The 24689-nt window shown below is 38.8% G+C and overlaps 1 protein-coding gene across 9 annotated transcripts; it reads right to left on the reverse strand.

The window, feature by feature from the left end:
- Window positions 1-350: 350 nt before the first annotated feature.
- NT5C1B (5'-nucleotidase, cytosolic IB) lies at window positions 351-20974 on the reverse strand. Of its 9 annotated transcripts, none has more exons than XM_040992866.1 (10): window positions 20942-20974; window positions 19121-19210; window positions 17904-18041; window positions 17128-17130; window positions 16282-16788; window positions 15965-16132; window positions 14474-14603; window positions 11692-11814; window positions 11148-11332; window positions 351-715 (listed from the first exon to the last, which is right to left on the reverse strand). In XM_040992866.1, exons 1-10 carry the CDS (start codon window positions 20972-20974, stop codon window positions 383-385), a joined length of 1710 nt encoding a protein of 569 aa, XP_040848800.1. In that variant the 3' UTR covers window positions 351-382. The 9 variants fall into 9 exon arrangements, with proteins under 9 accessions (XP_040848800.1, XP_040848797.1, XP_040848795.1 ...); XM_040992863.1 differs by lacking the exon at window positions 17128-17130 and adding an exon at window positions 18601-18732; XM_040992861.1 differs by lacking the exon at window positions 17128-17130 and adding an exon at window positions 18601-18783.
- Window positions 20975-24689: the final 3715 nt, after the last annotated feature.

Here is a 24689-nt window from a genome sequence, read left to right on the forward strand (position 1 = left end):
TCTGAACACCCCTGTTCTAGCACAATAATGGGTAATCATTTATTCTATTAACAATTAAGAATGAGCAGTGTTATGGCGAAGCTTAGTTAGCTTCTCAAGCAGCCCCTTAAACATTCAAGTATTCAGGTTCTAGAATGATCCTAAAGAGTCATCACTGAGACTTATGGACTTAGGTGCAGTGGCATTCAACATCACCGACAGCTTAAAGGGAAGTAGCTTGAAGGTAACTTGAGCGTTCAAACATGAAGAGAAAACATTTCCAAATGTTTGCTAAGTCCTGAGGTCCAGTCTTCTGAAACACCTATCTAATTAGCATAAATAGCCCAAAGAAGTGGCATCTCTAATACCAGACTGTCAGGTGTTTTATTTCTTCTCCCAATCCCTAATTGCTGCATTTCTGATGAACGCCATAAGGTACATGAGCCACAATGGTGCCGCATTTCTGTCCCCCTTCAGTGTTGAACATCTGGTCGTCAAAAAAGATGTGGGGACGGATCTTCACCAAGATGGGACCTTTGGGGGCTCCGGCAAGGAAAAGAGCTTCGTCTATCTCTAGACCCCAGCGGCGAAGAGTCTTCAACACGCGGGCGCCTGAGCTGGCTGCGCTCCTGGCTGTAACTAGGTAGGTCCTGATGGGACAGAGTAACCGTTCATCTTTGGCATAAAACTTCTTCTGCAGTCTGCCTAAATCTTCCAGAAAGGCTTTCAGGGGACCCTGTAAGAGGAACATACATAAAGCTGTGATCCTGGGAACCAGAAGTCATTGGAAAAAATAGAGCCATACAAGAATTATATAAGAATTCACACACACACACACATACACATATACATACGTGTGTGTGTATATATGTATGTATATGTAATCTTTTACATATTGTGTGCACTGTGAATGAGCCTGGTGACACAGTGCTGAAAATCCATACAGTGCAACCATTCTTTCACTCCTGGAGTAAACCTAGGGCAGTCCTATCATTTATCTTCTAAAACCAGATATCTTAAGAGTGAAAGAATGTTCCAAAAATAATTGAAACAGGACAGGTGATACAACTATTTGTAGTAACTGGGATAGCTGTTCCTTCTAAACAAACTCTAGGCAGTCAAACTGAAGAGCTAGTTTAAAGTTTTCTTTTTGTGCATCGTGCCTTTTTACTGCATAAAGTGTCTTCCCTTACCTAATTCGATGATTTTCTTTGCCTGAATCAAACCTCATCTTATATTTACAGTGCCTCCGTATAACTTCATCTTTTCTGAATACTTAGTGTTAGCTGTATGTCCTATATAGAATATACAATCAGATTTTGTCATTTCTGAAACAATAGTTGAGCTTTTATTCCATATATAGATATTACATATATACTTTATATTAATCTGTTATGTATATATTATAGAGATAATATTGGTTCTGTATTGTGATTTTTTTATTACATCCCTGTGTTTAAAGACTTTATAGGGCTACACATTAATCTGCATCTTTCTTGTGTGTGTAGAGAAGGGGACATGGGTCTTCTGGTGTATAAGAGAACTTGCATTATTTCCTTCAACTTGTTTCTTTTGTAAATGTGATGTTGATTAGAACCCTGTTGATTTATTTTTTAAATTCCAGTCTCTAATTTCCTATTTATTTCATTATCTGATTGTTACCTATTTATCATGTGTTTACATTTTCTTCATTGAATTCTATTTCTGTTTATCAAATTCACATTTCATTTTTTGAATGGTTATTGCAACTGATGGTATCAGCACATTTATACTTCCACTTTCTTTCTCACATTTCTATTTTCATTAGTTACGTGATTTTCTGCATTGTGAAGTTCCATATTTTTTTTTTCAGTGACCCTGACTTCTACAGTGTTTGCGTTTAATGTCTGTGTTTCAATACAGGTATATTCTATGCCTCTCTACCATAGCACATTCACTTATTTGCGTGTTGGTCAAAATTTGTCCTATAATATTTCTTCTTGGAAGAATATCATATGGAAATAACCATCTCAGAGCCATAGTATGCTCTCAACAGTGTATTCCTCTTTATTCCAACTTTTGCCTGGATATGGGATCATTGGTTTCTATTATATTATATGGATTAATATTCTAATAACTTTTGCTATCAAGTGCTGCTGTGGGAAATTTGAGAAATGCTCGATATTTTCCCTAACACACACTCATTTAGTACTTCAGGATCTTTATGAACATAGCTCCCAGATTATTTATCTGTGTAGTTAAATAATGTTACAGGTCCATGTCTCACTGATGACCTTGCTGGGTCTTCTCGACTGCCCATATAGTCCTTTAATCTTAGTTACAGGTTAAACATTTAACATACGCAAAATATCTGATGATTCTGGATTTTTTTAACTTGTATGTTTTTCTAAATGTTCACGATTGCAGTTAACCATACCTTATTTAAATACAATTTCCTTCAGGGAGTCTGCTAATGTGTATGTTTTCTTTACCTGTAATCTGTTCTTGTTATTTGATCTCTAATATCTACTTTAGTGTTTCATTTCCAACACATTTTATCATTTCTTTTCTGATTTTTACATTTTGGGTTAATGGTTTTGCTTTAAGTTCTAAAAAATGTGGCAGATGTTCAGTCCCAATTTTTTTCTGTTTTGTGGCAACATTTTCTAGTTCGCTGATTTTGTTCTTTCTCTCCTTTTTTCTCCTCCTAATATCTCTGCATATGTTCCATGCTGATTCTCTTTGTACAACTCATGCCAAAGTAAGCTGGTTTCCGTTGGACAAATTGCTGATTTCTGAGGGGTAATTGAGGATAATACTTGAAGATGGCCTTGTTTTCAGCTGAAAGGTTGCCTCAATGTCTATTCTACTGAAAACTGTTTTCTGGAAATGATTTGTGTGATCCTTTCTCTGAAGTTGGATTTATAGCAAAAGTAATTAAGTATATTTTCTAAAGATAGAGGCTTCCACATATGTTTTAAAAAGTAGCCCATAGCTTGGTAGTTGGAAAAAGTAGCAATATTGGTGTGGTGTTAGTTGGTGGAACTAGCTTGGCCACAATTTGTCTTTCTGTTAATATTTATTTATTTTTATTGGAAAGGCAGATTTACAGAGAGAAGAAGTACACAGAGAAAGAGCTTCTACCTGCCTGTACACTCCCCAAGTAGCCACAATGGCCAGAGCTGAGCTCACCCAAAGCCAGGAGCCTGGAGCTTCTTCCGGGTCTCCCCTGTGGGTGCAGAGTCCCATGGTTTTGGGCCATCATTTACTGCTTTCTTGGACCACAAGCAGGGAGCTGGATGGGAAGTGGAGTACCGGGACATGAATAGGCGAGCATATGGGATCCTGGTGCATGCAAGGGAAAGTTTAGGCATTGTACTGGGTCCAATGATTTGCCTTTGAAACACAGAGGGAAACAGTTCTTGTTAATTCTGAATAAATTCCAAAGGAAGGAATAGGAATCGCTAAATTTATATCATGTTTCTTAAAGGCAGCCATCAGATTTTCTTCTGTCAAGTTTTATTATGTTTTCTTGTAGTTTATAACTTTGTAGAGTAATATAAATATAAACTTTATCAATTAAAATATAGAAGCAGTAGGGGAAGTTACTAAAAAAATAATGATTTTTAAGGAGTCATTTGAGCTAAAACATTTGGAATTTGCTTAACTAAGCTGTAAAAAGCCAGAAAAATGGTTACTCCCACTCTAAGGAAAAAAAAAAAAGAACATCTGGAAAAAAAAAACATAGCTTTTTTTGAGATCATCGGTAAGATGAGATCATAAGATGGGCAATTAGCATGTGACTTAAGGAAAACAGGCACATTTCAAGGAGAAGAGGAATGGCAGCTCTGGCATCCTTTGGGCACAGCATTAGAGAAAGAAATAGCAGACACTGCACAAGCAAGTATGAACTATTTGAGTCATGGAAAAAATTGATAAGGAAAAGTGTGGGCTGAAGAGGGATGATAGAAGCTCTGGGTTCAATAAACACAAAAGAGTCACATTATCTTTTAGGCTTTTGTCCATGGGCTATGGTAAATGTGCAAGAAAAATATCAGAAAGGTTACAAGATGAAAGAAGTCATGCTTTCTAGTACAACTTGGGTGATATGAGCAGATACCAATGTGGGAAAAGACTAAAACTCCACCTGAAACCCTAAGGAATAAACAGCTTATCCTTTTGGAAGAAGTATCTCACAGAGTTAATGCACTGCACCATGAGCAGGATCCACTGTTATTATGGAAGATGAAATGAAAGAAAAGAGTTCTTGTTAGAAGAAGGGAGAGGAATGTAGTATGTATGTAGTATGAATCCAGATCATTGAACATGCACTGTCACTGTGGGAAAGGAATGATCTCGGGGAGTCTTCCCTCTGTCCACAGGAATATGGGAGAGCAGGTGGAGGTGAGCAGCTGCTGGGAGGGTCAGAGTGTGGCAACCTTCGCTGAGGTTCAGGCAGAAAGCTGAAGGCACAGCCAGAAAACCAATAAAAATCTCAGAAACAAGTTTACACCATTAGATTCAGCTTCAAGCTGGAAAAGTTTGCTGCTTGTGTGCAACCACGGTAACAAAAACCTCAAACACGTTCAAGTCCCGATGATATTGATTCAATCCATCAGAATTTTTGCTAGCTGAGAAGGAGGCGAGTTCATGGCCAGATAAAATACTAATCAAATCCTCTGTATCTACACACTGTGACTGGCAAACTAGTAATGATTTGTGAAACCATAATAAATTCAAATAGAAAAAAAAATAAATTCAAATAGACAAAAATGCCATTTACTTTTCAGAAAAAAATAAAAAAAATTGTATTGGTGCCCTTGATGTCATCAAGCCAACAGAGGAAACTTACAATAAGTATGATTCACCTCGTTCAGCATCTGCTCTAAGGTTAGGCAACATACATGAGTAAAAGAGTGATTTTGGCCAAGACAGGGAAGATAGAAGAGTTGAAAGTAAATGTTGTCCAGTGATGAAGAAATGAAGAATGCCTTTTATCAGCAGTCCACATAGCTGAGGACAGACTTGGTAAACTTGAATGTGGATAAACAGAAATTATACAAATTGAAAGAGAATGGGTAAAAAGAACATAGAAATGAAATACTGTCATACACACATCATAGCCAAACTCCTGAAACCAAAAGAAATGTGCAAAATCTTTAAATCAACTGGAAAAGAAAAAAAAAAAAGAAGTATTACATATAGGGGTTTAAATAAAAAGTTTCCAAAGTGTTATTCCTCAGAATCAAAGAATTAAAAGGTAATATCTATAAAGTGCTGGAATATATTATAGAGTGAAACAGTTTTTGAAAGTGAAACAGCAATAAGGACTTTTTCAGTTAAGAAAAAAGAGGATTCCGTGCCCACAGATTTGTACTATATGAATGTTCAAAAGACCCGGGCAGAAGAAATACAAAAGCATGGAAAATTTTTCATCTATAACAAACAAGGCCTGTCCCTGAGAATGGCTTTAATGAAGAGGGATATATATATATATATATATGAAAACTTTGTCTTATCCTTATTCATTCTAAATACTACAAAAACCAAAACTAGAGGCATAGTATTATGAGTTTATAGCATAGATTAACTACACTTGTGTGACAAAATTAGAACAAAACACAGGAGGGGCAAAGGTTATACTTCATATGACAGGGTATAAAATGCTTTGCTACTAGACGGTGATTACTTGAAGTAATATAGAGTAAGCCCTGCAGTAACTGTTGAAGAAAAGCTTAAATGAGGTATAAGCCAAAAGTGGGGATAAAATGAAACACGAAACATACAATAATAAATCCAGAAGTAAAACACAAGAATAAACAACAGATGGAAGACAGATTTTAATCCAACCAAAGCAGTGACCACATTAAACTGAAATGGTATAATAAACAACACTGCAAGCAGAGATTGTCGGGTTATATAAAAAAGGCAGCACCAAGTCTGTTTACATGAAAAATACGTTAATTATAATGACAATTTAAAGTATAAAGACATGGAATAAAATTATACAAAGATACAATAAAGAAAAAAAGTTAATGAGCCAACAGCAGCTATAGTGATAATGGGAGTCCCAGCAGGAGTGCTGTGTATGGAAAGGATTTCTAGATATCCAGAAGACAAAATGTGTGGATATCAGACAAGAGATACTCAAAATACATGACGCAAAACCAATATCATAGACAAAAATAGGTGAATCCTCAGTTATACTGGAAGACTCAACCTTGTCTTTTCAATGAGAGCTAGAAGTAGACAGAAAACTGCCATTCATATAAAGTATCAGAACAGTAACACGTGTCTTCACTGGCTTAACTTAACTGACATTTATATAGCACTGAATCCATTAACGACAGAACAACTATTATTCTCAAAGACACAAAATCCATTAGCCAAGGTAGATCATATCTTATACATCCCAGCAATTTTTAAAGTTATAATACAAACTGTATTTTTTTTTTTTGTAACAGGGGGGTAAACTCAGATCAGATAATAAAAAAGACCCTCTAGATAATTGGTCATCAGTCTACTTATAAATAACCCATGAGTTATACAGGAAATCACAGGGAAACTTAAAAAAAAACTGAATGAGAATGCCACCATCACCTATGCAAATCTGTGGGGTAATGAGTTTAGAGGAAATTTTGCAGCATTGAGTTCTTATATTAGAAGAGAATGGAAAGGTCTTAAATTAGCAATTTCTGCTTCTATATTAAAAGTGTTAGGGGCAACTAGTTCAAATAAAATTGGTACACCTCCATCCAAACTAAATAAGTATAAAAAAGATACAAATTAATAATCTCAGAAATAAAAGTAAAGGTATATCACTATTACTAAAAGCATGATAAACTATTGTGAAAAAGAGTTTATGCGCGTAAGTGTAATGACTGAAATGAGTTAAGATAGTTTCTTGGAAAATATATTTTCATAAGCAGAGGGATGGAATGAGAAAAGTAACAGAAAATCTGAATAATAAATTGGTAACTGTTAGTATAACTGAGTTATTAGTTCAGTGCTTTCCAATAACAACAATAACAACAACAACAAAAAATCCAAGACCAGATGGCTTCTCTGGAAAAATTCTACTAAACATTTGAAACAGTTTGTATCATATTTTATTAAGTTAGTCTTACTCTGTTTCCAAAATCAGATTAAGATATTTCAAGAAATCTGTGGACATATATTCCTTAGAAGACATGCAGGCAAAACATTTTCAAATCTTCACAAATTGGATCCAGCAATAGATAAATAGGATGATGTTACATAGCAAACTAGAACTACGAGGCAGTGCAAAGCTGCTGCAACACTTAGTGAATGTGCTGATGAATTTACCACTAACTGTGAGAATCTGCATGTTTCCCCTGATAGGTGAAAAAACATATTTTAGTCAAAGTTTAACATCCGTTTATTAGTAAAACTCTCAAAAACTAGAAATAAAAAGTAAACTCTTTCATCCTGACAAAGGGCATCTTAAACTGAAGATAATGTGCAGTATGACAGACTACGTCAGATCCACAAACAAGGCAAGGATGCCTACTTTCTAGCTATTGCTAGACACTGCACTGAATGTACTAAAAAGATGATAAGGTACCAAAGGTTAAAGGTTAACACGTAAAGAGAGAAATAAAACTATCCTTATTGTAATAAAAATTATTGTGTACTTAGAAATAGCTCAATCTATTAAACTGTTATTAAGACTAGGTAATTTGTGTGGTACAGGTTGAGTACCTGAAAAATAATTATTTTTCCATGTGTTAGTGTTAAACAAATAACATTAAGTGTTTTAGAAGTACATTCACAATACTAATTTTAAAAAAATATGAAATGTTTAAGTATAAATCTGTAAAATATATTGTTTTTCAATGTGGAAACAAAAACCAAAACAAAACAAAAACAAAGAGGAAAATTTAAAAAAATGACTTAAATCATTGGATCTATATTCCACACTCCATGAAAGATTCAGTGTTTTTCAGGTATCTGTTCTTTCCCAAATTTGTTATGGATTAAATGCACTTCCAATATAAATTCCAGCAAGATTCTTGCTCCCCAACTGCTTATTAAATCTATGTGACAAGAGAGGTAATTTTAGTAAATACTAAGCACCCAACTTAAAACCTCTACTGAAGCTACAAAAAATCAAGAGTATGTAATACTAATAGAATGATGGATATCTACATTAGAGATATAGGTCAGAAAGACAATCTTTTCACAGACAATGGTGAAGCAACTAAGATTTCCAAAAATAGGAAAAAAAAAAAGAATCTTAAACACACACTTTAGTCAAAAACAGAATTGGCTCACGCTAGATTATAACTCGAAATATGAGAATAAACAAAGTAAAACATAAGAGAGATCCTTTATGACTTTGAATTAGGAAAAGGCATCCTAATATAATACCAAAAATACAATCCATGAAAGGACAACTGGGTAAGCTTAACTTTAACAAGTGTGTTTCTTTTTATTAAGACATTGGAAATATTAAAAGGAAAAAATTATGCAATAAGAACTTTTGCAAAGCATTTCTGATAAAAGATGTTATCCAGTCTAATTCGCTCCCAAAATTCAGTCATTAAAGATATCTAACAACAACAAAAAAACAGCAAGATAGTTCACTAAAGGAGATGAATAATGATCCAAGGCACCAGATAAGATGTTTAATATAATTTATTACTAAAGAAATCTAAATTTAAAAATGAAACTGCTAAAGCCAAAAGACATCAGAGATGTAGAGCAACAAAATCTCTTGATGGTCCTCTTAAGACTGCACAATGTCTTCATTGCTTTTTACACTCTTTTAGAAAGTTAGACATATTGTGACTGTGTAGCCTAGTTATTCCACTCCCACGTATTTATTCAAGTAAATAAATTCTGTTCACATGGAACTTAATATGTTAATATTTAAAGTGGCTTCGTTTGGAAATGCCAAAGACCATGAATGACCAAAATGTCCTTCAACAGGTAAATTTGTAAAGATAATATGTTACAGACACAGAATGCTGCTCAGCAATAAGAGAAGCAAACTGCTGACACATGTAGTGATGTGGGTGAGCTTTAGCAAACCACACTTCAGGAAGATGGCCCACATTGGTGGTTGGCACAGGCTGGAGATAGGAAGATATGTGACCACAGAGGAACTTGAGAGAACTCTGTGATTTCAGTCAAGTGTTGAGTGTTTTGATTTTGGTAGAGTTCTCACAACTGAATGTATTTTTTTTTTTTAATGCTTAGAACTATCCAGTAAAACTGATGATTTTTACTGTATGTAAGTTACACTTCCACAGCGTACTCTCTCTCTCTCACTCTCTCTCTCACACACACACACACACACACACACACAGAGCTGAGACAGAACAAATAAGGAGACACCCCTTGCCTTTCACTGTGCCGTACTGAAGGCACAGGAGCTGCTGCACTGAGAGGTGTCAAATTCTCTTCAGTTGTCCCATTTGCTGGTGACTTTCAGACTTAGCTCCATTTGAGAAAATTGGGACATTGTCATAATCAGGCTACAACACCTGCTACCAGTGAACTAATTTGATACAAAGAAACAGCGGTGTTTTTGTGCTGACATAGCTATTTGGCTGGCAGATTTACTAGAAACCTGTCGGATATTGTTACAGTAACTAGGTTTGACCTTCACATTACTTAATTCAGAAAAAGGTGATTTAAAGAGCAAATATAGGCAAGTGGTATTATATCAAACTAAAAAGTTGTGTACAGCAAAGAAAATAACAGGGTGAACTCAGTATACAAGAATGGGGAAAATGTGTGCCATACATACATGCATATACTTTAAACACAAACAAAACAAACAAAAACCTCAAAAAGGCAGTTAAAAATATACAAAGAACTTGAGTTAGGTATCTCTGTAAAGAAGATAACTATGAAAAGATACTAAATATAACTAATCTCATTAATCACCCAAGAAATGCCAATCAAACCATCATGAGATATATCACACCAATTTAGATGGCTATTAACAAAAGATAAGTGTAAGTGAGGAAGGACATGGAGAAACTGGAGTTTTCATACAGTTTGGGTGGGAATGTAAAATAGTATGGGTACCATGTTTGTTGCAGTTCTATTCATGGTAGCTAAGATTTCTAAAATGTAAATTTTCATTGACAGGCATGAATAAAAATATGTTACAGATAATGGGATATCATATAGTTTTCAAAACCATAAAATCCTGTGTTGGGGAACAACATGTATTATGCTAAGATAAATCAGTTCTAGAGCTCTGTTCTAGAATATAGTATGTACAGTTAGCAATGTGGCATTGTATGGTATGGTACTACTGTACAATTTAAAATTCTGGAGATAGGCAGATTTCCTACAAAATATTCTTAATAAACATGTACACAATAAATATGTACAGACACATACATAGGTAAAAATGTGTGGCTGTAATGTGAAGTTAGACACTAATAAAATTTTGCAGCTTCTACTTGGGTTATTTATACTTTTATGACTATAAACAAAAACAATATTTAAATTTAGAGTAAGTTGAAGAACTGAGATAAAAAGGCAATTCCTTGGGTGCATTCATGAATTAAAACAGAAGGGTTCATCAATTCAGATTCAGTTTGGAAAATACTTCGCTGTTTCAAATTTCCGTACCTTAAGAGTTGTGCATTTTGTGCTTTTCACACCTTGATTTTAATACTTCATGTTATAGATGGATTCTAAAACAGCTAATATTTTCTTCCAGTTTGATTACATATTCATTGTTTGTGCCTGCTTGTTGGAGGCTTATTTTGTTTTTTTTAAATTTACTCCAAGCACTTGGCTTCATAGGTTTCCTCAATTAAGTGATGGCTTTCTTGAGTTGAAGTCAAGGAGTGTGAGACTCATCAAATGCTTGCTGCTCTACTGAAAACAATCTATTTCTGAGAACCTATTTGTTGTAATCGATTATTTGTAAACTGCATTACCTTTGTTATTTATAATTTAGAAGGGGTGGATTTGTATAATGAAAAAAATCATAGAAGGATTTTCCAAAAGGATATAAAACACAATATTAAAAAGTCAGCTGGAGAGGTTTCAAAGAGAAAAAATTCACTAAAGATATGGAAAAAATTGTAAAGGATCAGAGAATTAGGAATGGCTTGCCTAAAATAAAAGTAATCCCAATGGAAAAAAAAATCTATATTCACTTGTTGGAGAATAAGTTCATTGGAGATTAGTGAGCCTACCTGAGCAGATGCTTTATTCTCAAACATTGTTTCGTGTTGATAGAGTTTGTCCATCCCGTGCTCCTTGACAGTGTGTTCACATTCGTCAGAGAAGAGGGCTGCATCCCCATCGAAGGCCACCCGGAGCTGTGTGTCACAGTAGGCCATGTCTTTGGCTCCATCGTACATGGTAGCAGAGGCAATACCTGAAAGACGAAGGAGACTGATGAATCTTTGACTTAGGGTCATGAAGTTTGCTTTCTCTCAGACCTGATGTTTTAACTCCCCTTCATAACCACACATCTTGGGGCAGTTGTCTATGCGCTACATCTAGTGGTCTCTACGTCCACAGACGCAGAGAACTGTAAATAAACCACAGGACAGTCACTGAAGATGCCTGCCTCCAGACAGGTCAGAGTTCTCAATGACAATTTAGATTGTCCATGTGGGAGCACCTTAGCAGGATCATCAACAAGGACAGTAGACTCACCTAGGACATCTGCCCTACAAATTACTATTAGTGCATACTTCTCTATTAAATAGAGGGACAAAATAAGACTAATACCTTCTTGTATTGCTTCATGTACTTTGTCAGAATCCGCAGATAGATACAAGTTGGTCAGATACGCCTTCAGATAACCAATGGGGCTCTTTCCACCAGTTAGACAGAAGCGATCAATAAGTAAGCCTAATAACATCCAAGAAAAGGTGTTACAGTCAAGACTAAACACTGGAAAGCCAAGTGAAATTTGCCTTAGAAATAAGTGAACTGTAATTTCAAGGCAAAGCTCTCTTAGAAATCTCCAAGACTTTGGAATTGCTTTGATAGTACCAATATTAAAAATATTTTCAGCTATTTAATGTAGCAGTGTGTGTGTTTGGTGCACTAACAGTTTATAGACCAACAAAGACCATGCCAATTTCCTCTCACAGCACTTGTATGGAAGACATTATTGCTTCAGAATTTATTTATTGACTAGAAAGAGAGAAAGAGACCCATATGTTTTTTTATCTGCCTGGAACAGCTGGATAAGACCATGACAAAAACCAAAAAGACAAAAATACTATTTGGGCCCTTTATCTGAGTGGCAAGGACCCAGGTTGTAGGCCCTCATCCACTGCCTTCATAGAGCAGCCAGGACTGACACTGGACCTCTGATATGGAATGTCTATTCCAAGTGGAAGCTTAACCTACTTTACCATCACATTGTTCCCTAAGGCAATCCTCACCACATAGAAAGAAATGGGGGCATAAAAATACATGCAGGCATGGTATGCACTTCTAAGTTTGATTCTTCTCGAGGCCAGAATAACAATGTTTTCCTTGAATTATATTCTCTAATTGAAAGATTTTGTTAAGGTGTCACTATAGGTTAAGTGTCTTCTACATTTCTTTCAATGACAGTGATGATTATAATCAGTTATACTAGAACTTAAATTATTTTTGTGAAAACAGCAAAACAACCAAAATTGTCATTCTATTCTGTCTTGAAATTTTAATGCAAGCATTTAGTAATAAATGTTTTTTAAATATGCACCAATTTTAAAAATACACATATTCTGGCTTTCAGTAAGAAAATATGTAAAATAAGTATTAATGTATGCTAAGAATGAAAGCATAAATTTAGATAAGTCTCTAGAAATTAACTGAAAGAATGTATCAAGAGCTTTGAGTTTATACTTTTTGACCCATATTTTTCTGTTTAAGATATTTGTTCTAAGGGAATATTCTGACTCTTGATTTATGTAGAGACAGTTCAGTGCGGAGATGTTGATTAAAGCAAAAAAACATTAACATGTGGTGATAGATATGTAAAATATAACATTCATGTAATAAAATACATAGTTATTAAAAGTTCTTTGCAGGTACAATATATAATAAAGTTGAGAGTTGCATCTGATACAAAGCTGAGTAACTTTAGTCAGTTGTTTGTCATCTGTAGAGTCCAACAGCCTGGGTGGGCTGCATCAGCAATTGGAATGCGATTTTCAAAATGCTTTCACTTTTGCACTTAAGCCGACATTGGACCTAAGTGGCACCGAAGTGGACGCTGTAAATGCTCAAAGATTTCATGACTCAGAAATGGTCTGGTGACACTCGGGCTTCAGAAATTATTTACATGCCACCGTTCACAGTTCACATTACAGCCAGACAAGGAGAACCACTGATTCTATTTATTTATTTATTGACTTATGTAGTTCATCTAATGATGACCACAGCAAAGAGAAATGCTCTCAGCACGGAGAGAAGGGAAGCAACAAACTTTTCCAGGTGCAAGCCTTTGCTTCCATAAACAAGACTTAACGAGAGGTTGAGCTTAATTATAATTTCACCAGCAGAATCACTGGTCAATAACTGATTCCTTGTGTGTCCAGCCTTGATGGACTTAATGTGGCAAGGAATGGATTGACCTAAATTGTCTACTAAAAAAACAATGAGAAGATAGGTCTCACAATGTCAGATTTCACTGCTTGACTGATTACTATTTGCCATTCATTTGAGCTCAACATAGTTGTTTTCTCTTTTCCGCTCATAATACTGTGAAGGAGGCATTATTAAAAATAACGTATATCTCAGTAAGACACTAGTCTTATGAATAGCATAATATACACTGAAACTATTTATATCTTGACTTCGAATACAGAAGCCCAATGTAGGCCTAGAATTTAAACAGGCCCGATTTAAACCCTTCTTTTTTTTTCACTTTACTTAGGGGACTGTGTGTATGACTTAGAAAAACAGATCAGAGGTGCCTCACTAAAGAAGTCGGGTAATTGTGTGATAGGGAGAGTGGGGACTTCTCTCCTTAAGTCCTGACACACTGGTGAAAAACTCTGGAGAAACAAGACCCAGTCCCATTTTCCATGTAAATAAGTCAAGACCATCTCGCTAGCATGAGCGTGCACTTGATGTGTGTGGGGGCAAGAGCAGCCTGGAAGAATCAGATTTTAAGAGAAAGAGAGGTGAAACCTTGAAACCTTAACACGGATCTGTGGTGAACGAGAAGCTTGATCACGCAGCGAAAGCCTTTAGCTTGACGGCTCCTTGAAGTCAAGTTCAGAAGTGAAAAACATAAAACAGAGAAATATATCGCAGGACCTGGGATTAAGACTTTGAAATTCACACTTGACAAGTTAAGTCCAGAGCTTTGAGCCCGACTCTGCGCTGAAGTTAAAAATGAACATGGCCTCTCCTGTTCTGACATAGGCAAATAAACATTCCTCACGCAGAAGGGGGTGTCCGTATCAAAGACACTGCAGAGGGTCAGCCACAGTTAGCAAAATAGCATGGCTTCACTCTCGCAGCGCTGCGAGCTGGTCTTCCACATGGTATTTATTTTACTTACCGTAGTGATTGACGCTGTTTATAAGCCGTACTCCCACTTGGGCATGGTTATTAGTCATCAGTACAATATCAAATAAGTCCTGTTCATCAGGATACAGATCACGGAGCCGCGAATTGACGTGTTGCAGTGCCTGAGGGTTGCAAACATGGGTGTGTGTGAAGAGGGGCAGGCTAGGTGGGCAGTGAGAGGCCGAGAAAGAGCAAATCATCAGGGGCAAACTCAAGCACTGAAGACACCTCACTGACAGATGATGGCTCCTTTAAGGCGGGCTCATGCCATTCATTTCTGTATTTTTAGCCTTGCATGCCTGGGACCTCAGTTAATACTGACTGCATGGAGAATGTTTGTTGAAAATTGTTACAACACTTGGTGTCCTAGAATTCTCTCTGGGAGAGAGGTAGAAAGATCAATCTTCTCTCCCTTTAATGCTTTGCTTATGTTTTGTTTTGTAAAATCTGCCTTCCTTGTTAATCTCATTAGCTTTTGTTCTGAAAACAAGGACTGTGGGGGCAGGTTTTGTTACACTGCAGAGTAAGCTGCTGCTGACAAGGCAGGCTTCCCCTATCTGAGCCCTGGTTGGAGTCTGGGTGCTCCACTTCTGATCTGGTTCAGGCTAACGTTCACCTGGGCAAATCAAGGATGACGGCCCAGGGACGTGTGCCCCTGGCACCGCATGGAAGACCCCAGTCAGGTTCCTAGCTCTTGACTTTAGTCTGGGCCAGCTCAGTCATTTGGGGAGTGAACCAGTGGATGGAAGGCCTTTCTTTGTCTCTACCTTTCTCTGTGTTACTGTGTCAACCAACTAAATCTTCATTTAAAAAAATATGGAATGCTTCAGGAAGTCACATACCACCCTTGCTTGGATGCCATGCCAATCATGCCTGTACTGTTCCCATGTGAGTGTATAGGGTACACAGAGGGCACACGTACTATTGCTCAAAGTGTTCCTTCAGAATTGTTTTTTTCTTCTTCCCATGTGTCCACTGATCCCCTAAGCATTTTGTGCCCACATGTTATGGAGCTGTCCTTTGCATGTGCATGGTGAAGGTATTCTTGTGTATTGTCTGTACAAGGTATGCAAGGAATTAGGGTTCACTGTATTACATTTCAGTGTTCATTCATGATCTAAAGTGCAGAAAGCATCTTGATGATCCTAAGGCGCTATGTCTTCGGCCAAATGGATCAAGTGAATTGCATCAAATGTCAACAAGGCGTTTTATTTCTACTCAAGACTGCAAAGTCCTTACATTAGCTGTTTCTTGGTGCCGTTGGGAGGAGGGGACACAGCAGCTCCTGCTAGAGCGAATGGCTGGCAGGCCAGCACCTGCATCCACAGCTGTGAGCCTTGGAGTCTCCTGCAGCCTAGATGCCCCCTGCGGAAGCCCAGCCGCACCTGGCTAACCCGGCCCACCAGAAAGGGCAGTGGTGTCAAGGGTGGCAAACGAACTGCCAGGTTGACTGGAGGGTTGTGGCAGCTTGCAGAGTCCCTACCTTGACAAAGCGAAAGGCGGGTCCGGGGGTCAAGATGACATTCTCGTTGGTGAGCTGGTACTCCATGTACTTTTCCAGGCCCTCCTCTTCGTAGATTTTCTGGTCGTCCGCCATGTTGAAGAGCGCCCGGGATGAGATAGCAATGGTGATGGCATTCTTGGGTTTGGGCTACAGAGAGAAGAAGGGACAGGCGGTCACACAGACAAGAAAGGAGCCAGGATGGGCTCAGCCTTGGTGACCAGGATAGAAAGCAGCCGTGCTAGGGACAATGGAGGACCCCTGGGTTTGGGGAGGAGGGTTGGGCCAGAGGCACTTACAGGCCTGGGACGTGAGCAGCTGGGCAGCTTCTCATACAGAGTCCTCACTGATGACCAGTAGGCTTCCTCATCGTCGTCCTCCTCTTCCTGCTGCTGCTGCTGCTGCAAAGGCTGCATTTCCGACCGGCAGTCGCTGTCCATCTGCAGGGAGGGCGGGTAGAGCACGCGGCGCTGGGAGTATGGCTTCCATTCACTGGGGGATGTGCGTGTGTACTCCCGTGACTGCGAGAGTGAGCGCGTGTCCCGCGGGTCCCGCCCATAGTCCCAGGACTGCGAATCCCTGGACTCGCGGGCCTCGCGCCCCATTCCTTGACTCCAGGTGTCTGCATTGTCATAGTTCTTGCTGGTGCGCCTGCTGCTGGCCTGAGTCTCAGGGGCTGTGGGCTGCCGCATGTCACGCGTGGTGGATGTACGTGGAGGCGTGTTGGGTTGCGGTCTTGGTGGCGATGCTTCGTGCTGGCTGGGGGAGGTGGATGAGGTCCGGGAGGTAGTGGAGCTGTTGGGGAGCTAGAGCAAGAAAGCAGGAGCTGAACTGGAGCCCTCCCACACGGGGGCTCCTGTCCCCATCTCTGTCCAGCCCAGGTGCACAAGCTGTTCCTACGCTGTTCCCCACTGGCTGATCCTCAGGGGGAGAGGCATGTTGGGTTCTAGGTAGTTCCTATTTCTATCAATCACAGGTTGTCTGCTTTTATTTCACTGACAGTTCTCCCATCAGCAGCTTACACATGAAGCTCCCATCAGCAGCTTCACCCTGAGAGCTGGGCATAGTTTAAAATATTCTGCTTTTTCTTGCCCCTGCCTGTCTGCCCTGGAACCTAGGGAGCCCAGAGGACCTGAGTCATAGACTTGCTTGCCCAGGGTCTCAGTGTGTTACTTCTCCATGGACTCCATGAACAACAGTCTCAGGTTCTCATCAGGACACTGCACAAACAAGGCCCACGTCCTCTCTCCCTGTGGCCATGGGGCTGATGCAGTGATGGCTACTGCAGAGGTCATGTTCCTGGTGGGAAGGGAGACCTTTCCAGAGGACACCGCTCTGCTTGGATGGACATGATGATGTTAAGCATCCATGTATTATTTCACTTATTCTGACTGTGTCAAATGGTACCCAGAGGGAGTTCTTGATAAGATTATTTAATGAGACCTGATACAAAAAAATGAATCTGATGGGAACATATGTCCTCTCCAGGGCTGGGTCTGTTTTGTTTCTCCTGCATGTAATACCTTAAATTTCAATATATATTTAGGATATATGTTTAACACGCTGGGTCTAGTTAAGCACCCCAGACACATTTAGTTTAATAATCTTAAGTTTGCTTTTTCTTGTCATGACCTTTTCTTTACCTATTCTGAGTGTCATGGGTACCCCATAAATATTTATGAAAGGAAGATAAGAATGGAAAGAGAGGAGAAGGAACAAAAGGAGGGAGAAAAGAAATGCTGTTCATTTTCTAAGCTAAGAGAACTGTGCCTGACTTTAGGCTGCGTGGCTCATTCTTGTGACACCCTAGGCTGCTTCTCTGTGCTTCGATTTTCCCAGTAGTAAAGCAGGACTTAGAGCATGGGAAGCGCCTAGGATGTGCAGGACACCTCCTCTCCTCCCCTTCATAATGCTAGCCTACCTTAACACTAGTGTTTCTGCTTCTGGGTTCGTCTGCTGATGGAGCTCTGGTGGAGGGGCTCCGTGACGTTCGAGACCATTGATTTTGCACAACATTGCCCCGAGAGTCTGTGTTTTGTGTTGGCAACTCTTGGGATCCCTGTGAAGGACAGAGGACGGCCCATGGTGTGATACCTTACCTGCTGTTCCTAAGCTGGCACTACTGAACAGCTGTGTCAGGTTACAGCGCCCCCTGGTCTCTATAGACTGTTTTGGAACAAAAGTCCTGTGTTACGCTAGCTGTAGCCCAAGATGAGAAGTAACAAAGTTGGGACCCACCCAGCAAAACATCTGGCAAATCTGAGAAGCAAATCTCATTACTAGTGTTTTGTCATCCACGGCTCCTCTTGTCCAAATCAGAAGAATTGACCGTGCCTCCTTCTGTTTTTCTAATTCTTCCCCTAAGTTTAGCCCTAGTAATCATTGTGGAAGAGACCTTTCTGTCAGTGTAACCAGACTGCAGAGGTGAGGGTAGCTGCTGGTCCTTACCGCAGGCTGCCACAGGGCTAAGGCACCTGCACAGGAGACATACTTTTTAGGAGGAACAGACAGAGGAGACTGGAGGGGCAGGTAGAGAGATTCTAGTCCTCACGTCATCCTTCCCCTCACCCGGCTGCCTGGGGCTCCCTTCCCAAATCAGTAGTGCAATCTCTGCTCACCCCGGTCATGGTGATCTGCTGGCCCTGATGCCACAACAGGCACATGTGAATATAAATACGGATTGTGCGGCAGGGGCTGGGAAGGATTGTTCCCTCAGCTGCACAAAGGCAGCGTCTACACGACGCGTGGCCACGCATGGGGCACCATCTCAGCGAGTGATTCGGATTGACTGCACGCCTCATCTGAAAGATTGTGCAGAAAATGGTCAATGCAACGGCCTGACGCCCCGACCCCCCCAGGTCTGAACAACAACCAGTCTCCTCTCCTGGGCTGAGCAGAGGAGACTGCTGTGGTCTCTGTGTCACAGAATCTCTATGGAGCTGGGGCGTGTGGGCAGGAGGGGAAGGGGCCCACTATTCCTAGCTTTTCCTTAGTCTCCTCATGAAGATACTGGGCTACGTCCCTTTGGCACAGCTGGAGACTGCTGACAGGTCTCCTGGAGCCTCCTTGCCTACTGACCTCTTCCACTGCGCTCTCTGCTCTTTGGTTTTCTCACTGGCAAGACAAAGATGAGCTCACCTGAGAGTTCAGACGAACTCCTGACTTGTCAGAATCCCTTCTTTTCTCCGTTTCGAGACTTTCTTTTGAGTACCTCATCCCGGCCTCATTCTTAATATGGAAACAAAAGATGTTTATTAACTTTTAACGTCAGAGGCATTGAAAACCTTGGGTTTGGGAATTAAAAGGTAAATTAAAACATAGAATTCATCTTTCCCAATGTAAAAAGAATTTGTAAACATTAGGTATTACCTTTCACATGTATAAGATACATATTTTATAAGTGGGGACTATATATTTCTGTATGTTATATTTTAATATAAATTTATGGGCTCATAGTCTTGAGATAAGTAATCACGTGGCAGTGCCATCAGACACGTCTCAGGGCTTGGCATGATTTGGATTTTGATTGGATGGTGCTTACACACAACATTTTTCTTGGCTTCTGTGAATCTTGTTGATTGGTTCTTATGGATTTTTTTTTCATTTGCCATGCAGAATGGAGTATTTTCCAGTTTTTATTAATATATGAATAATTTTAGTTCCAGTGATCTAAGCTTCAGCAATATTAGTGTTATTTTCAGTCTGTTGCCTTAATTTCATAGACATACTGACAGATGTGTCTTCTGTTCCCATCCAAATCCCCACACCATCTATACTGAGAAGGGATTTCTTATTGACTAGGAAGGGAGGCTGAGCTGGAAAGCATTAGGAGATAGGCTTCTTTATGGAAATGTTTACACACAACTGCAGCTTAATTTGACTTGGGGAAAACACTCCTTTGGACTGTTTCATGATAGCTCACTGACTTCAGTTGCATTAACGTTAGTTCGATCTGTTAATGAGGCCCACGTTCTAAAGTAGGTCAAGGTCCCAGACAGTAGTTTCTGTTCACTGTCCATGTTGCATGCCTTACATCAGGAAAAATCACAGCAACATCAGCTGCATGAAAAGTGACTGCACAGAATGGCTAAAGCTAAGTGGTGTGCTTTTTGTACTAATTCTAATATTTTTTTTTACATCTGTTCTCGCACTGCTCCTCCTAGCATTGAGAGCTATCATAATGTCCTATAACTTCTGTTCCAGATTATCTTAAATCTAATGCCATTTTTGTATTCTTTTTATCATTGTCTCATTCCAAAATTCAGGTCATCCTCTGTCTGCAGTCTTAGAGCACAGCCTTGTGAACAGGTTTCTATGATGTCTAATGCTTCCCACCTGTACGCATGTGCACTCTGTTTACTCAAAGCAGTGTTTAGAAAGCATGGTTCTTGCTTTGCCTTCTTCTCATTCGTTTCATTACAGACACAGGAGCCTCCTGGTGTACTCTGCCCCACATCCAACTTGAATGCCTTTTACCTTCCATATGTCTGTATGCGGTACCTCAACCAAATGACCTCTCTTTATTTTCATATTCTTCTTACTTACTTGTAACTTTGGCTTCCATTTAAGGTTCTTTAAAATCCAGCTCAGTGTGTCATGGGGGTAGTCCCCAGAATTGTACCTACTGATGCGTCCTTTGCACATATTTTGAATGATCACTGAATTGCCCTGTGTTTGTTTTCTCTTTCCTACTGTGCATTCTTCAAAAACAGATTGTGTTTTTGCCTCTTACCACTAACATATGAGCATATATGTTCAGTACATGCTGCCTAATTGGATTGGCATTCCATTTGTTTTATCTCCTTTACCTCTACTTCTGTCCTTCCCTTTTTAAAATGACATGCAGCTGTAAGTTAATATTATTTCATTGATGTAGGGCACTCACAGAGGTAAAGAATGGGCTGATAATTATATTTCTTAGGCTCCCTTGGAAGGACCTAGAGCATTTTTTTCACTCACCTTTTTTTTCTGTTTCAGAGATGTTTGACTCATTTCTTTATCTGTTGGACTTCTTTTGATGTTACACAGATTTTCATCTCCCCAGCTCCATTTCCTGTTGTTTCCTTGCTCAGTCTGGCTCTACATTTAGAATGTCAAATTTGTGACATCATATGTGTTTCCATAGTAACAAGCTCTGTGAGTACATGACTATAATTTTTAAATGCCACATATTTGACTATGTGTACTCATAATTATCATGTGTGTCTGCAACGTATCATCTGAACGTTCTTTAATTGATATTATTACCAATTCTTTCTTTTTGACATTTTAAGATTGTTTAAAATTTTAAATACTCGATCTTTTGTAAAGTGAACAAGTCTCACATATTTCATGATACAGATTTATGGGAGAGTGATACATCCCACCTAGCCCTCCCTCTTGCTCATATTCCCTGCCCACAATCCTCCTTCCTTATTTCCTTTGTTTTTTGCTCATCTTTACAATGGCACATTTTCATTTCACCTTGCAATCACAGATTTAACACAACATTAAGTAAAGATATCAACATATAACAAGTAGGGAAAAATGAAAGAAAAAATCAAGGTAAAACTGTCTATTATTTCTCAGAAGTAGGAAAAAAAATGAAAAGCAAAAAGCAAAACCAAAAACAAAAAAGCCCAAATACTATTCCTCAAGAATATCTACAAAGTCTGTAACAATAAGTTTAGGGCAAATATACAGTGTTTGTGTTTTGGGAACTGACTTATTTAACTAGTCATAATGATTTTCAGTTGGACCCATTTAGCTGCAAAAATAAGATTTCATTCATTTTATGACTGAGTAGTATTCCATATTGTATATATACCACATTTTCTTTGCTTGGTGATCTATTGATGGGGTTGATTCTATATCTTAGTTATTGTGAATTGTACTATTATAAACATGGGGTTGCAGGCAACTCTTTCATGTTCTGATTAAGCATTATTCTGACCATCATTTCAATCTTACTTGTGTTGTACAATGTCTGCTAACTTATTTCTGGATTTAGTCATTTATCGTTATTTAGCCTACCAGATGTTGGAGGACTTCTTGCAAATCTTGTAAAATCCCTGCCTGATACGTAGCAAACCCATCAGTGACATCTGGCTGGTAGTAGAATGTTGTCTTTTTTCTCTCTTTTTTAATTTAATTTTTTTCTTTTTAGGTTTTTTCCTTTCTTTAAGAATTTTTGTTTTTAAAGTACATAGTAAAGATCTGGGGAAGTTTTGCACAATTCCTGAACTCCTTGTGGGGTGAATGGTAACAGATGCTATAGACTGAAGCCTTGATTGAGAGGTGTGTATTCACTTCATGCACAGTGCATGTGTTGGTCTCTTTTTTATTGGTCAGTGATGTTGAGTTTTGGTGGTAATCTTGTTAATGGCAAAGCAGGTGTTGGTCAGTCTGGGGGCTACATGCAGGTGATAGTTACTCTTTACTCAGGGTCCAGGATTCTGGCAAGGATCAGTAAGATATGACTCATCAAGATGTTTTCTTAGGAAAGTACATGACTGCGAGAGAGTTGTTACCGGGTCCTTTGGGGCCAGCCGCACTACTCCCTCATCTCCATGAGTTCATTTTGGTGAGATTGATTTGCAAAGAAATCTTAAAGGAGAAAGATTGAGGAATCTTGGGCAACTAGGGCCTGAAAGCTGTCTAGCGTCTACTCAAGGACACCGTGCCATGCTTGATTCAAATCCAGGCATGGCTTTGCATAACGGTGACTTTATTCTAACCATGGAGTTTAGCGCTTTTAGCTTTGGTGTTTGGTGTTTCTTCCACACTGGCCACATCAGTGATGACACTCTCAATGTCTTTGCTAGTAATCAGTGTAGACCATTGCCTGTGCTGTTTCTTGTCTGTTTGCCTCATGTCTAACTCAGCTAAACACACACATGTCTCCCCTGTACACACAGAGTAGCAGCCCGGGACTCTAGAGTACAAGAATGTCCTATGGCTTGCCATTCTGGCTCTATCTTTATGCACACTTTAGGTATAGAAATGTGCTGTGGCAGCCTAGGACTGACGTATATTTATGGCTTCTGTTTGTAGGAGTTGATAATTAAGTTTGAAAACCAGGAGAAGTTTTTGATGTGTTTGATTAAAGTTTTTCAAGTGGCCTTGTAGTCAGCAGTTCATGTGGATTTTGGTTTGATTGTCTGCACTTGTATGCCTGGCAAGATGATTAATCTTCTTAGATCTCAAATTTGCCATCTATAGAGAGGAGAAAATACTGATGTAAACATAAAAGGGTGTTAAGAAATTATAAGGTACTTAACATGGTGTGTGGTAATCATGAGCCATAAATCAATATTATTTAAATTTTGTTCTTTTTGTAATTTTTGCTGTAACTGTATTAGAAAAAAATCTCTTTTTTGTTTTTGTTTTTTGTTCTGTTTTTTGTTTTTGCATTTTTATTTTGAGTTTTATGGTACAATTCTATAGAATCACAACTGCTTACAAAGTACTGTTGTAACAATATGGGGAAAATCAGAGGGAATTTTGGGAGTGGAGAATCTCAGAGAAAATCTTTAAATATCTTCATTGCAGTTATAATCTAGTTGTGGTCACAGAGGTTTTAAAAGTATTTGTTGTTCTTACTTACCTCTAAAACATCAAATATCATTGATGATCCTGCTCGTCTGGTAAACTAAAGGTGACCACAGGAGAAAGAACAGACAGCTGCAAGTAGGAAGACACACTCTGAGACTTTGATTCTGCCAAGCGAAGGAGGAAGATTTCTCAGGTCTGAGGAACAGAGATGGCCTGGAGTCTGATTGGTCCTCCTCCTGCACACAGATCAGCTTTTGTGTCTGTCCCCATCTGGGACTTCTCCATCTAACTGTAAGAAGTCCCTTGCTTACTGAGCTTTTCTGATACCATACGATCTGGGAAAAAGCAGGAGCCTAAGAATCTGTATTTTTTTCTATGGCAAAAATAAAGACTTGCTTGTATGGCTTCTTTCTGTGCATTTCCTATTCTGTTTTCCTTATCGTCTTCCAGTTCTTGACTTTGTTACTGAGGGTGGAAAACTGCACTTTGTGTAGGTAGCATATCTTCTTTTGTCTCACTTACGTTTCTCTGTGTGTTCAGCTTTGAAATCATGATGATAAGTCATTGTGATCATGGATATGGGGAGGCAGTAGGTGATAGTTTCCTGACATCCACGGACTGAGTTCCCAGGCTCTGACCGCAGCCCATTGAGTCTGCCCACTCTGGGCATTTGGAAACTGAACCCATGTGTCAACACCCCCTTGTTTTCTTTCTGGCTTTCACATAAATAATGCTTAAAAATGAAGTTGAGTGAAAAGTAGAGAATTGAGAAAAAAAGAAGACATTTGTGTTCTCATTATACTAACATAGTCATTAATAGAATTATAAATCTTCCAAATTTATTTTGCATTTTGTTTAAGTTTTAACATCTCCTTCTTTGTAAAAATACTATTAGAGTTACATGGCATTCACAACTCATTAAGCTGATTTATCCTACATAGTATTGTGAGAAGCACTTTGCCTGTTGTTATTTTGAGCAATTTTAATTTTAATGAGCTCATAGTATTAGAGTGGGTGTGCTACAATTTGTGTGATCAATTCTCTGTTATTGAATATTTGGGCTATCATGAAGGTTTTGTAATTATAAATGCTTTCCTGAGTATCATCCTTTTACAGCTAATTTTCACTTTCCTGAGTATTAACTATTCCTGCAATGACAACCACATTCACACAT

The sequence above is a fragment of the Ochotona curzoniae genome, unplaced genomic scaffold (genome assembly GCF_017591425.1).
Source record: "Ochotona curzoniae isolate NIBS_2020 unplaced genomic scaffold, NIBS_Ocur_1.0 contig_883, whole genome shotgun sequence".
Lineage (NCBI taxonomy): Eukaryota > Metazoa > Chordata > Mammalia > Lagomorpha > Ochotonidae > Ochotona > Ochotona curzoniae.

Coding starts and splice junctions, on each gene's coding strand:
- NT5C1B (XM_040992860.1), bottom strand. CDS start 20,974: ATGAGTCAAACATCTCTGAAACAGAAAAAAAAG. Junction 19,211..20,941: donor CTCTGAAACAGAAAAAAAAG/GTGAGTGAAAAA, acceptor TTCCATATTAAG/AATGAGGCCGGGATGAGGTA. Junction 16,791..17,899: donor AAACACTAGTGTTAAGGTAG/GCTAGCATTATG, acceptor CTTTCTTGCTCT/AGCTCCCCAACAGCTCCACT.